Source organism: Neoarius graeffei, chromosome 23, assembly GCF_027579695.1.
Source record: "Neoarius graeffei isolate fNeoGra1 chromosome 23, fNeoGra1.pri, whole genome shotgun sequence".
NCBI classification, from domain to species: Eukaryota; Metazoa; Chordata; class Actinopteri; order Siluriformes; family Ariidae; genus Neoarius; species Neoarius graeffei.
The window spans coordinates 32,051,665-32,066,946 of NC_083591.1; the positions used below are offsets into that span (position 1 = coordinate 32,051,665).

At 44.7% G+C, this 15,282-nt stretch overlaps 1 protein-coding gene across 1 annotated transcript in view; it reads left to right on the forward strand.

Annotated features, from left to right (window-relative positions):
• per2 (period circadian clock 2) overlaps window positions 1-15,282 on the forward strand; it is a 120,991-nt gene that overhangs the window by 31,361 nt on the left and 74,348 nt on the right. The window contains exon 2 of the mRNA XM_060906088.1: window positions 2,902-3,386. Within this exon, the coding sequence (XP_060762071.1) occupies window positions 2,980-3,386 (407 nt within the window). The 5' untranslated portion in view covers window positions 2,902-2,979. The remainder of the gene's footprint in view (window positions 1-2,901; window positions 3,387-15,282) is intronic.

Consider the following 15,282-nt stretch of genomic DNA (forward strand, 5'->3'; position numbering starts at 1 on the left):
GTTCAAGACAAAGTTCCAGGGAGACGGAAATACCTCTTAACTTTTTCTCTATTTGAACGATTGGAACAACCAAAAGCAGCATAAAACTGAACCATATTTAAGATAGATTAAGCCTTGCTTACAGGAAAGACGGTGTCTAGTTGTCCCCCCTGGAGAAATTATGTGATGCGTGACATCACGCACAAGGGGTCTATTGGTGAACACATTGATAAAATTTGTTTAGGTTTTTGTTTCCAGTATCTGCCAAGCTTTTGTTTCAGGCCTGGTACACACTAGAGGACTTTCAACTCTTAACCGATTTTAAAAATGTAGGAAACCACAGATATAACGACAGATTTGACGGAGTTTTAATATTTTAATCGCAAGAACCCACACACCAGACGATTCAATCGAGACGCAGGACCACACACTTGGTGATAATACCGAACAATTTCAGACTCTTGATTCCGGGGATTTGGGATCTCACCGAAACTCACTCTGCAAAGTTCAGAGTTTGAAGCGCTCGGAGTGGCTGAACAAAAAAAGGCAGAACGCTTTGAGGGAAAAAAAGATGCTGAGTGTAGCTTGTGCTCTCCTCATTGGGAACAACTGAGATGCTGGCACTTGCAAAAAAAAATGCTATATGGACACCCACCCTTATACATTTTGCAGTGTGAACTGGAGGTGGTCTAGTGCAAGCTCCTGCTACAAGCTCACGTTATTGTGTACACAGGTGGAGGGAAGAGTGAAACCCATGATCATTAGAAATGTACCGTATTTTCCGGACTATACGTCGCTCCGGAGTTTAAGTCGCATCAGCCAAAAAATGCATTATGAAGACGAAAAAAACATATATACGTCGCACCGGACTATAAGTCGCACTTTTTTGAAGGGTTATTCTATCCATAGAATCTGTGATTCTATCTGATAAGCGGCGCGTGGTTACTGCGCGACTGCATTGTTTATTTAATAAACGAACAGCTGAGCAGTGATAACGCGCCCTTTGCCCTGTAAGTAGCCTAGTCTGATTATTTTAAATATCTACTACTATCTTTAATACTATCACTATCGTTATTACTAATAGCCTATATTATTATTATAACTAATATTAGTAGCCTATTACTGATGCATTAATCAGTTTGCTTTTAGAATATTTTTACCGGTAGGGCTTATTATCACCCCATGGTTCTTTCATCTGTGTTATTAAAGCTGTAGTCATCATCGAGAAGTGTCATTCTTCATTTTTGTCGAATTTTATTTCATCAAATCAGAGGTCAAGTAGGCTATAGGTATATCATCTGCAAAGACAGGTACGGTAGTAAAAACAACCGTCTAGTGAAAAAAAAAAACAACAACAACCGCTTTTAAATCCCCTACTTAAATCCTTAAAATGAGTCATTTAACTCATGTCTTGTGTGATCTGATCTCCAATGGTGAAATAAACCGGTTGTGATGAGTACAGTCTGTTATTTTAGAAGATAAATGTAATATATAATTTAATATATAGACTAATAAAAATTAATATTTTATAATATAATATCATGACATATTACTGTCTGTAACTGTTTGTCACTAAAGCATTTTCTAAGATCATAATGTCTGATATTATTATTATTATTATTATTATTATTATTATTATTTTACACACACAATAAGCGCATGTGCGTAAAGTTATAGTAAACCATCCCCCGCCTTTTTTTTTTTTTTTTTGAGTCGCCGGATCCACTCACCTCCTGCGTTCTGGGACCTCCCACTTCACAAATTAAGCACTGCCTAAAATCACTACATAACTTATTTAAATAACTATAGGCCTATCATTAATAATAAAACACAGGTCAATCAAGTTTATCAAGCTGATGATTTCACTCCAAATCAGCAAATCCATTGAATTCCTCATCCTCGGTGTCGCTTCTGAACAACTCTGCCTCCAGCGGCAGATGAAGCGCCGTTTCCTCTTCTTCTGCGTGGCTGTCGTCAGACTCAGCATCAGCTCCAGTTATTCCGGGGTGAAAAAAACAAACAAACATATATACGTCGCACCGGAGTATAAGTCGCATGGCCAGCCGAACCATGAAAAAAAGTGCGACTTATAGTCCGAAAAATACGGTAGTTATTTTTATACATTCTCTGACCTACTACTGCCTTGCTAAACTGGGCTAGTCCAAAACATTGACCTTCGTCTTCTGAAACCATTCCTTTGTTGACTTGGATTTATGCTTTGGGACATTACCATGCTTGAAGGTGATACTTCCCAGTCAGCTCGCTCTCTGCTCAATATTCCATCACTGTTCCTTTCACACTCCATGATTTCTAGTCATAAATATCAAACATGTTTGATATTTACGATTCTAAATCGGGGAGGCTCCAATCCAGTCAGAAAACCCCTCACACTACAGGATTATTTGGGCAGATAATTGCTTCCGACAAGCCTCAAATCAGGAATGCCCCTGTGAGTATCAGAAGGGGCATATCAGACCCAAAACTGGCCTGATTATCCTCTAGTATGGGGCCAGCCTCGACTTCGATTTCGATTTAGTTTTCAGTGGTTGATCACTGAGGACTTAAAAAAAAGTTAGGTATATACCAAGGAGTATGAAAGTTATCTATCTGACTTATTATCAAGGTACAAAGGGTGGGGTGGCATCCTACTGTGAAACATATGGTTGATTTAAAAAAAATATATAAATTCATAATTTGGTAAGTTTATAAGAGCAATATCACGTGTTTTCTGCATGTTCAAATACCTTTGAAACGGTTTTCATTTATGAAAGGTCATGATGTAGCATGTTTCATATTATCCCAGTGGGGTCCTTGAATTAACTTTTTTGTATTATGGAAAGTTCTCTATGGTTCCAATTTTCTGTCACCCCAATTTTCTCTCACTGATGTTTCTTGTATTCTTCTTTGTGTTTTCTCTCAAAGGATGCCCAAGCCTAATTGGATTCCATTGTGTCACAGCGTCATTGAGAAGATGGGGTAATTTTCTGACTCACAGCACGAATGCAGAAATCCACCTCTATGTCTAAAGACTCAAACTCAAAACCATACCTGTTTTCCTCTCTGGAGGGCCAGGACCAGGCCTCTGGTTGCAGTTCCATGGCAACACTTCATCGAATTGGCAGCTTTGCAGAGGCAGAAGAGCTTGGACTGGCCTCAGAGGGCAGTGACAGCAGCAGTCAGGACCCTTCTGCTTCACCCCACGGTGATCGCAAGATGGCACACTCCTTGCATGAGGATGTGGAGATGAAGAGCAGTGGTTCCAGTGGTAGTGGGACTGAATCGCAAGGAAATGAATCACATGGCAACGAGTCACATGGAAACTCATCAAACGGGAGTGAATCAACCAGAAGTTCCAATGGCAATAGCAAGGATTCAGCCCTTTTGGAATCATCGGAGAGCCACAAGAGGTAGTACCAACATAATTACTTTACAGTGTATATGATTTCAAGGTCTGAAGTCTACCCAAAGGCAGCTAGATTCAGTATCAAAATTCATGAACGTGGACGCCCAAACGTCACCTCCATATGTGCATGCTCAATATTTCATTCCAAAATTAATGGCTTCTACTTTAATAGTGGCAGTTTGGAACTTGCTATAGAGCAGGGTTCCCCAATTAGTTTTCCCCAAGGGCCAAAATATGTGAAGTGTGCCAAGCTAAGAGCCAAAACCTGCATGATTTTTTTTCCACTGCACCAGTAAAATTTGATTTATGTGCAGATGATGTTGTTGCCGCTGCTATTATTATTATTATTATTATTATTATTATTATTATTATTAGTGGTTGTAGCAGCGGTATGGTGGTGTAGTGGTTAGCACTGTCTCCTCACAGTAAGAAGGTTCCGCGTTCGAGCCCAGTGGCCGATGGGGGCCTTTCTGTGCGGAGTTTGCATGTTCTCCCCATTTCTGCATGGGTTTCCTCTGGGTGCTGCGGTTTCCCCCACAGTCCAAAGACATGCAGGTTAGGTTAACTGGTGACTCTAAATTGACCGTAGGTATGAGTGATTGGTTGTCTCTATGTGTCAGCCCTGCGATGACCTGGCGACTTGTCCAGGGTGTACCCCACCTCTTGCCCGTAGTCAGCTGGGATAGGCTCCAGCTTGCCTGCGACCCTGCACAGTATAAGCGGTTATGGATAATGAATGGATGGATGAATTATTATTATTATTATTATTAGTAGTAGTAGTAGTAATTTGTAGAAGTAATAATTTAGGCCTGGGCTTCTCAAAGGGTTACACAAGGAAAAAAAAAGCACTTTTGAAAACAAAATAAGTCCAAAGACAACCATTTTAATTATTTAAATGTCCTTATACAGTGGCATGCAAAAGTTTGGGCACCCTTACTGAAAATGTCTGTTACTGTGAATAGTTAAGTGAGCAGAAGGTGAACTGATCACCAAAAGGCATAAAGGTAAAGACAACACATTTCTTTTCAGCGTTTTCTGCAAGATTTGTGTATTATTTTTGTTTTGTACAATTGGAGAGTGAAAAAAGAAAAAGAACACCATGCAAAAGTTTGGGCACTCCAATACATCTGAGTTCTCAGGTAACTTTTTTACCAAGGTTCCAGACCTTAATTAGCTTATTGAGCTGTGGCTTGTTCAAATTCTTCGTTAGGAAAGGTCAGATGATGCAGATTTCAAAGCTGTATAAATTCTCTGACTCCTCAAACTTGTCCTTAAAAATCAACAGCCATGGGCTCCTCTAAGCAACTTCCTCACATTCTGAATAATAAAATAATCGATGCTCACAAAGCAGGAGAAGGCTACAAGAACATAGCAAAGTGTTTTCAGGTAGCTGTTTCCTCAGATTGTAATGTTATTAAGAAATGGCAGTTAACAGAAACAGTGGAGATCAAGGTGAGGTCTGGAAGATGAAGAAAACTTTCTGAAAGAACTGCTCGTTGGATTGCTAGAAAGGCAAATAAAAACCCCTGTTTGACTGCAAAAGACCTTCAGAAAGATTTAGCAGACCCTGGAGTGGTGGTGCACTGTTCTACTATGCAGCAACACCTGAACAAATATGACCTTCATGGAAGAGTTATCAGAAGAAAACCTTTCCTGTGTCCTAGCCACAAAATTCAGCATCTGAAGTTTGCAAATGAACATCTAAATAAGCCTGATGCATTTTGGAAACAAGTCCTGTGGACCGATGAAAACAAAATAGAACTTTTTGGCCACAATGTGCAAAGGTATGTTTGGAGAAAAAAGGGTGCCAAATTCCAGGAAAAGAACACCTCTCCAACTCTGAAGCATGGGTGTGGATCGATCATGCTTTGGGGTTGTGTTGCAGCCAGTGGCACAGGGCACATTTCATTGGTTGAGGGAAGCATGGATTAGAATAAAAGCAGCAAATTCTGGAAGCGAACATCACACCATCTGTAAAAAAGTTGAAGTTAAAAAGAGGATGGGTCCTACAATAAGACAATGATCCAAAACACACCTCAGAATCTACAATGGAATACCTCAAGAGGCACAAGCTGAAGGTTTTGCCCGGGCCCTCACAGTCCCCTGACCTAAACATCATTGAAAATCTGTGGATAGATCTCCAAAGAGCAGTGCATACAAGACAGCCCAAGAAACTTGTAGAATGGGAAGCCTTTTGCAAGGACGAATGTGTGCAAATCCCCCAGGTAAGAACTGAAAGATTATTAGCTGGCTACAAAGTGTTTACAAGCTGTGATACTTGCCAAAGGGGGTGTTACTACTGTAGGTACTAACCATGCAGGGTGCCCAAGCTTTTGCTTCGGGCCCTTTTCCTCATATCTCATCTCATCTCATATCTCATCTCATCTCATATCTCATCTCATCTCTCATATCTCATATCTCATCTCATCTCATCTCATCTCATCTCTAGCCGCTTTATCCTGTTCTACAGGGTCGCAGGCAAGCTGGAGCCTATCCCAGCTGACTACGGGCGAAAGGCGGGGTACACCCTGGACAAGTCGCCAGGTCATCACAGGGCTGACACATAGACACAGACAACCATTCACACTCACATTCACACCTACGGTCAATTTAGAGTCACCAGTTAACCTAACCTGCATGTCTTTGGACTGTGGGGGAAACCAGAGCACCTGGAGGAAACCCACGCGGACATGGGGAGAACATGCAAACTCCACACAGAAAGGCCCCCATCGGCCGCTGGGCTCAAACCCAGAACCTTCTTGCTGTGAGGCAACAGTGCTAACCACTACACCACTGTTTGCAGGGGTTTTCAAAGTGTGGGACAGTCAGCCCCCCCTTGGAGAGCAAATAAACAACAGCAATTTTTGTTGTTGCTATACTTAATGTTCCATTCGTGTTTTTAAAAAATGGTTGTTGTACACATTTTTTATTTTTCACGTTTTAAACATCCGTGTTTTTAAAAAATGGTTGTTGTACACATTTTTTATTTTTCACATTTTAAACATCCGTGCTTTTTAAAACATCTTGTTTTACACATTTTAAACATCTCATAGCATCGTTAGCTAGCACCTCTTGGCAGACAACACACTGTGGCAGTGGAGCATCTTCAGATCCAGTCCATGAAAATCCAAACTTTAAATAATCGTGGTCATACTTCCTTCTTTTTTCAGTCCCCTCAGGATTCCGCGGGCCTTTTTTGTGATTGTTGCAGGCTAAAATGTCTGATGTTGCGGGGGGTTTTCAAAAAATTGCGATGAAAGTTGCATTGTTTTTTAGGTTTTTGTTGCGATTACATTGCGGGAGGAAGTGAAAGTTGCGAGAAATTGTTGCGATTTTCTCTTTTTGTGATTAAAATTGAGTGATATGTTAAATATTAAGTTATTACTGAAAAACTATTGATTAAAAAAAACAAAGACACTGAGAAATGGTCCTATAAACAACTTTACCAATACAAAAGATTACCAGGACTACAAAAATGCAGAAAAATAGGCTTTACTTATCCAAATGCACCTGTTGGTTCAAAAGTTAAAGTGCAGAGAACCTCACAGCACAACATGAAGTTACCTTAAAATATAATATAAATGCCTCAGCTTTCATGTAAGAAAAAAAAACTATTAATACTAGTACTGTGTGCAGGCAGTCTCTCCTGAAGACTAAATTAAACAATAATTATAAACTAATAAAATAAATGGCTCAGGCTTCATAGAAGAAAAAGAAACAATTTGAACAGAATCTCACAGTATGATGCTGAAGCTGCCTAAACAATGGAAAATAAAATACCATTTTGGCAAAAATGCTGGCATCCATTAATTTCTTGTATTAAGTAAAAAATAATGTAAAGTGCACACAGTCCTTCACTGTAAACATAACACACTTTCAGTAACAGAATTTAAGCCTACATAAACACTGACTCGCACACAGTGTTGCCAGATACTGCTGACGTTTTCCAGTCCAAAATATGTTCAAAACCTGCCAAAATGCACTTGAAACCGCCCAATCTGGCAACACTGCGCGCATGCTGCTTCTCTTGAACGTATACACGGAAGTAAGGCGGAAGGTAGTTTGTCGACGTCACCTCAAGACGACGCCAACGATTGGTCAAATTTGCGGGAAAGTTGCGGTGATTGGATATAATTGCAACACCGCCCTGAATTCGCGGGGATTGGTTGAATTTGCGTTGAAGTTGCAAATCGCAACATCCTGGAGGCTCTGTTTTTTTTGCTTGGCCCAGACTCTGTCTCCTCACTCACTGTAGCTTTAGGTACTAAAAATCGGTCCATTTTGTCTCTGGTAAAGGCTAGCTGAAGTTCGCTAAATGTCCGCAATAGTAACTTATTCTGGTTTATTTTTCCTCACGTTGCGCCCCCCCTGAAGAACTCTGGCGCCCCCCAGGGGAGGCGCGCCCCACACTTTGAAAAGCCCTGCCCTATAGCAAAAAAACAAAAAAAACCCCAATTATTAACAGCAAGTGGCACACAGCAGGAAAAGGCAATGAAAACTGTGTCAACTTTTCTATGTATCAACATGTGTTTTACATATCTAGGATTTAAACTTCTAGGATTTAAACTTTCAACCAAGCAGGCATAGACAGTCATAGACAGGTGGTGTTTTTTTTTTTTCCACACTGAAGTTTCTGCTCATGCTGCTGTGCACGTCAGCAACACTGACACCAGTTTAATCAAATTTATCCAGATAACAGTTGTTAAATTGGGTTAAATTAGCTTAGTCATACAGCATGCTGACATAAACTGGTCTTGATTTGTGGAATGAAGTGCAGACCAGTGACACATACAATACAATCAATACAATACATGATGCAACTTTAAGCCTTTGCCTTAAAGTAATGAAGGTCTTGCAGAATAAGAAACACCATCATTATACATTTATTGCATTTCTGTGCTTCACTGAAGCCATCTAACTTAGTCTTTCTGTTTTAGCAGCAGAAATTTGCCTGTTGGAAAATATCTTCAGACAGTTTTTTTTTAAGAAATCTGTTGTGTCATGCCATGATTAAAACGGAAATTGCTTTTCTGAAATGTCTGTTTCCCTACACACCCTGGTAGCCAACAACAAATGACAAGTTAATCACAGTGCAGTCATTCTCTTGTGCGTTATTTTAACCTTTACTCAGAAAAGGCCGACAAACCTGGCAAGATTATAACCCGATAACCCCATATTAACATGTTTTTCAACAGTTGAGAACCAGATTTTCAGCAGTGGTAGCCTATGGGGTTGCTGAGAAACAGAACAGAGGAACTTGTATGGCAGACTTTGCACATAATAATAATAATAATAATATCCTACGGAAAGTGCTTTCTATTACATGATCGACAGTTATATACCCCAGGTGTATGGTATATACCCGGATATAACTTGTATAGAAATGAAACTGATGAACCCTAGAATAATAATGTTGGCATCCTGCATTTTGAAAGATGATGGACTAGCACACATATTGGTGTCAATTCCAGATGAAACACTTGCTAGAGTGGCTGTGAAGACCCACTCTTGAGTGGCAGTCTCCTGCACATGAGCACTGAAACAATGAAGGAGTTGGGGTGGTAGTAACTCTCGCCTTTCTTCTGGCCTGCTTGGTAGCCTGGTCAGAAATCTTTGTGGCTTCAGCTGCTTCGATGCCCTTATTAAATGCAAGTCTCCAAGCACCTCTATCATCTGCAATGCTCTCCCAGTCGTCCACATCAATCTGAAACATCTTCAGGTCCCTCTTGCAGACATCCTTGTATCTGAGCTGGGGTCGGCCTACTGTCCAAGTACCCTCCAAAAACTGGATGCGCCCAGGTGGCATTTGCCTCACGTACCATAGCCATCTGAGGAGAGTGTTGTTTAAAGCAAAACCAACACTGTATAATCTGGGTTGATCTGGGGACTTTCCTTGCCAAAAGAAGGTATAGTTGGCCTCCCTGATGGAACCATTGTCAGCCAGTCTGGTCTCCTGAAGGCAGGCCAAATCAATCCTCAGTCTGAGCAACTCCCAGTCAATCACTGCAGTCTTGTTTGCATTGTCCACCTGTTGAATGTCATTGGTGAGCCCTGGGCACATAGTCCTAATGTTCCAGCTTGCGATTCGAAGAGCTGGAGTCTTCTTTGATTTTTGTTTCTTGTCTAGTGTGGAGAGCCCTGCGATAACCTGGCAACTTGTCCAGGGTGTACCCCGCCTCTCACCCATAGTCAGCTGGGATAGGCTCCAGCTTGCCTGAGACCCTGTAGAACAGGATAAGCGGTTACAGATAATGGGTGGATGGATGGAGTGGAGTGTGGAGGTTTTACAACCTGCTTGTCGAGATTTCTCTCTGAGCTTTATACACCCAGTAAAGCAGGCAGGTCAAGGCGGGACAGCACCTTATTGGCTGGGCGCTGACCAGCTTGAGGCGGGCGGTAGCTGTCCATTGAGATGCAATGATCTCTCCAATCATCGGAAGTGACCCCGACGCCTTAAATCTTCGCCAATCGGTATAGGCTTATAACCGGTAACTGCCACTTCCTGTGTTTTTCTGGCATCTTGCAATGATGCTGGAGTGACCTCTCCAGGGTGCTACAGCCTGGGCACATGTAAATGAGACCTTGAGCTGCCCAAACTTTAAGGTCTTGGCCTTGCTGGTAGGATCCAGTGGAAAGGCAGAACCAATACGTCTGGTATCAGTGTGGCTGCAGGAGTTGCTGGCGGGAGACGAGATATTGTTTCCGGACGTCTTGGGGCCCCACTCCAGATTTGCTGTTAGGTAAATCCCTTAGCCTTTGCAGAACCAAACGCTAACCCACAAGGCAGTGGGAGACTCATGGAGGGCGGGAGCACCCTATTTTCCCATGCAAGAAATAAACTTGCCCATTGCCCAATACTACTACTACTACTACTACTACTACTAGTAGTAATAATAATGTGGCAGCGGGGGCGTGATCAAGCGTCGGTCTGTGACCGGAGGGCGGAGTCAGGGAAGGTAAGTGGCAGAATCACTGCACCTGATGTGAATTAATGTGTTTGTGTGTCTTCCCCAGTAACCGCATCCTATTTAAGGAGAGAGAGCGAGAGCAGAGGGAGCTCTCTCCCCAACCAGACAACTTGTGTGTGTGCGTGTGTGCGTTGATCAGTCAGAATCTCTTTCGGGATTCCGACTCGGGAGATAACGCGGAAGAGTGCCTCCGCAATACTGCGTGCTGAGATATTGCGAAGAGGCACTGCTTCCGGGTATCGCGTTGCATAGTCCACTAGAACTAATATAAAGCGGTACCCTCGTGTTGACCGATCTAATGGCCCGACGAGATCCATACCAATTCTTTCGAACGGGGTCTCGATTAATGGGAGAGGGCGCAAAGGCGCTTTTGGAATGGCCGCTGGATTTACTAACTGGCATTTGCGGCACGCCGTACACCACCTGCGGACATCGTCGCGAATTCCTGGCCAATAGAACCAGGCCATTATTCGGGCTAGTGTTTTATCCTGCCCTAAGTGTCCAGCCATGGGATTAAAGTGAGCCGCCTGGAATACCAATTCCCGGCGGCTCTTCGGAATCAAAAGCTGCATGACTCGCTCTTTAGTCTGAGTGTCCTGCGTCACTCGGTATAATCTATCCTTCATAATTGCGAAGTAGGGGAAGGACAGGGTGGCGTTTGGCTGGAGCGTTTGACCATCGATTACTCTCACTTGGTCAAACACATGCCGCAGAGTCTCGTCTCGCGACTGCTCTAATGGAAAATCTGCGAGGGATTCCCCAATAGAGAGAGGAGGAGCCTGCGGCTCCTCACTCTGACGCGGAGATGACGTAGACGGCTCTGTGACAGCTGCTCCCGCCAGCGCGACACTGGGACCTCCTCCTATTAAACTATGGCAGGACCCACTCTTCACTAGATGACTCCTTAATTCCCCAAATCCCGGCCAATCCGTCCCCAAAATTATCGAGTGGGTAAGGCGAGGATTAACCGCCGCCTTTACTATAAATTTTTCCCCTCAAAAAAAATGTGGACCGACACTAAAGGGTAGTTGTGAACATCCCCGTGCACACACAACACCTTCATCAATTGTGCTCCCCCCAATGCCTCGTCTTGCACCAGGTTTTGGTGGATCGAGGTCTGATTACAACCAGAATCCACCAACGCCTGATATGTGTCCCCTTGGATACTCACCGGTATGCGATACGCTCCGGCCCGATCGAGGGCGGCTCCTGGCGCGTTGGGGATCCGAACCACCGCGCCCGCCTCCATTACCGAACACTGCTGTTGGAGGTGGCCCAGCTCCCCGCAGCGCCAGCCAACCGGCCCAGGCTTCCTCTCTGCATTAGTGCTCCGGGGCTCACTCACCTGAGGGGGGGAGAGACAGACACAGAAGGGAGAAACGAGAGGGCACTGCGGGTGCGGCGGGCCGGCTGGGGTGGCGCCGGCCTCCGCGGTGGGGGAATGGGGCGAGGAGGAGACACAGGAGGAGGGGGGGAGAGAGAGAGGAGAGAAGAGGTTGTCCGCTGTCCTGCCGTCGGGACAGCTGCCAAGTGGTCCTCCGCCAGCTCGATTGCCTGATCCAGCGACGCCGGGCGGTGGCACTGGACCCACTCTGCGGTTCCCGCTGGTAAACGCGTGATGAACTGCTCCAGTACCACCTGGTCGATGATTCCCTCGGCGTCGCGGTTGTCGGCCCTCAACCACTGCCAGCAGGCGTCCCGGAGTTGCTGGCCAAACGCGAACGGCCGGCCTACTTCCTCTAAGCGCAAAGCGCGGAAGCGCTGACGTTGTTGCTCAGGGGTGCGTCCCACACGCTGGAGGACGGCCCGGCGAAGATCCGCGTAGGCCAGCCGGCGGTCGGCGGGGAGCTGTAGTGCGGCCAGCTGCGCCTCTCCCGTTAGCAGGGGGAGGAGGCGTGCCGCGTGCTGTTCCACCGGCCACCCCAAGGTCTCTGCTACCTGCTCAAAGACCGTGAGGAAGGCCTCGGGCCCATCTTCGTTAGGGTGAGGGAGGAAGGGCCCGCGGCGGTGGAGTTGGTGGACCCCGCCGACGCGAGGAGGTCCCGGAACGCCCGACGAGCTTCCTGTTGCGCCAGCACCAGGGCCTCGAACCGTTGTTCTTGCTCCTTTCGGAGGGCGAGCAGCGCCTGGTGCTGGCTCTGTTGGGCTGTGGTGAGGGCGTGGATCAGGTCTGCGAAGGGGGAGGACTCCATGGGGCTGTTCTCTTCTGTGCTCGGCTCCCGGGTTTTGGCACCACTGTGACAGTTTGTATGGGTGGGTGGAGCACAGAAGGACGGCAGGCCAGAACTGAGTTCACAAAACTATTTTTATTTTCACTTTTCAGCAAAACTTTAACTCTCCCAGCCAACGCACGCACGCACACACACAAGTCGTCTGGTTGGGGAGAGAGCTCCCTCTGCTCTCGCTCTCTCTCCTTAAGTAGGGCGCGGTTACTGGGGAAGACACACAAACACATTAATTCACATCAGGTGCAGTGATTCTGCCACTTACCTTCCCTGACTCCGCCCTCCGGTCACAGACTGATGCTTGACCACGCTCCCGCTGCCACAAATAATAATAATAATAATAATAATAATAATTTGCAAATTTACAAAAAAGCATGTTAATAAAGTTTTCTCCATTGTTAAACACAGGAGAGTTTTCAGGAGAGAGAAGTTTACTTTTTCCGGTTTCTCAATAAATCCGGGTTTACACTCTTCTATATTCGGCCTGATTTTGTTGTTGCAGGCACATCATAAAGGATCATCATTGGTTGCAAGTCGAGATTGGTGGTCTCAGAACATATAATGTGACATGCTCACTGGAAGCCAGTTTGTGGCTTAAATCTTAAATCTCAGAGTGTGAAAACTCCTACTTCACTTGTCTAAAACTGATCGAATAAGGAAGCTGCTTCACCTGTATGAAAATCAAACATTTTCATGAAGAAGCTAACTCGAATGCGTGCAGAAAAAATAAAACAAGGTTCTTAAGCAAACTCTTCCATACTCACTTCTGACTTTCTATTTTTTAAAATATATTTTAAATACAATTATGAATTTCTCTGGGCTTAGCGCCTCTTGTCGTATTCTCTTTAACCACTCATTTCTTTGTTGTTCTTGAAGCATTTGCTTCTTTGTTAACATTTTTTCTTGATAGCGGGGAGACGGTAATACCTTTGATCTATTTCTCTTTTTGAACGATTTGAACAACCAAAAACAGCACAAAAATGAACCATATTGAAGACAGATTAAGGCTACGTTTACATTACGTCGAATCAGCGGATCATCAGATTAACGTTCTTAAAATGATTCGCGTTTACACTAAAACCGTTAGCCGTGCACACAGCAACACCAATACGCGGATACGCTCGGCTCCGCAGGCATCCTGCGCTCCAAATCACTCCACCCTGAACAGCGAGTGCCCTCTGGAGGGTGCGCACTCCGGCCCTGCGCAGCTCACAGAGTGCGCGAGTGAAGTGAACAAGCCACGATTCGGGACTGAGCCGCTGTGTGTGTGATCCCAGCGCATATCACTTATTACTTGCAAGTGGAAGGATGGCAAGCCTAAAGACAATCATAACTACACAGTGGGCAGTATTTGCATCAGTATTTGGGGTATTTTCATACTTTTATACTCTTTAATGAAAGGTGATACAAGGCGGAAGTCCGCGCCGTTTTTCAGCAGTCGCGTCACATGACCAACGCCAGCGAATCAGGAAGGTGGATGTCACAGTGACGTTGTCCAATGAGACGCCAGCTAGAGCTCAGCACAGCGTATTCGCGTATTCTGAATGTTTACACAGCACCGGAGCTGATACGATCTAGATTGAATACGTGGACGCTGGCGGATTCCCGTTTCCCCGCTTTTCCAGGGGGGTTAATGTAAACGGACAGTGCATCCGCGAAGAAAACGAGACAGATACGGTCTAGTGTAAACGTAGCCTAAACCAACTTGTAAGCCTCCATACTCTTCTACGCTTTCATCTGTTTTGTGGTGTAGAAGGATGTCTGCAATGCCAGATAGTTCGAGATGTCTGGGAACTTGACTGAAGGGTAGTTTTCAAGATTGTATGACAAGTCCTTCTTTCCCAGACTATAGGGGTCTATTCCATTGCACATAGCAATCTTCTGAATATATTTAAAGCGAGCAGTGACTTCTAGATTACGAGCGTACTCTGATAACTTATCGCTAGTTGTTTGCACTATGGCAGCTCTTTTAGACCACCAGCTATTTCACTTCCAGTAAAACCGCTAAGAAAAGTCATGTGACTGAAACTCAGCAATAGGGTAAATCTGGACTCATCAGACCACATGACTAGGGTGAGAAGCTTGGTCATTCGGGAGAGACTCTGAGTAGAACCGCTGCTCCTCCACATCAAAAGGAGTCAGTTGAGGTGGTTCAGGCACCTTGTTAGGATGCCTCCTGGATGCCTCCCAAGGGAGGTTCTCTGGGCATGCCCCACTGGGAGGAGACCCCGGAGCAGACCCAGGACACACTGGAGAGATTACATCTCTCGGCTGACCTGGGAACACCTCAGTATTCCCCCAGAAGAACTGGTGGAGGTGGCCAGGGAGAGGGAAGTCTGGGCTGCTACCCCCATGACCCAGATTCGGATAAGTGGTAGAAGATGGATGGATGGATGGATGGATGGATGGATGGATGGATGGATGGACAAACCACATGACTTTTCCATTGCTTCAGAGTCCAGTAGCTGTGAATTGAAGCCTTTTCTTCTAATTAGTCTCATGAACAACTAGTTTTATTATGGCCACACAGCTGTTTAGTCCTGTGAGTTCTCGTCGCACTGTGAGTGTGGAAATGCTTTTACTTTCATTATTAAACATTAGCCGTGAATTCGACGGGTGAATTTTTTTTTTTTTTACGATTCGACTTCACTAAGGGTTTAAGTGATCTCTGATCATGTTCAGCCAAGATTTTTTCCGACCACATTTC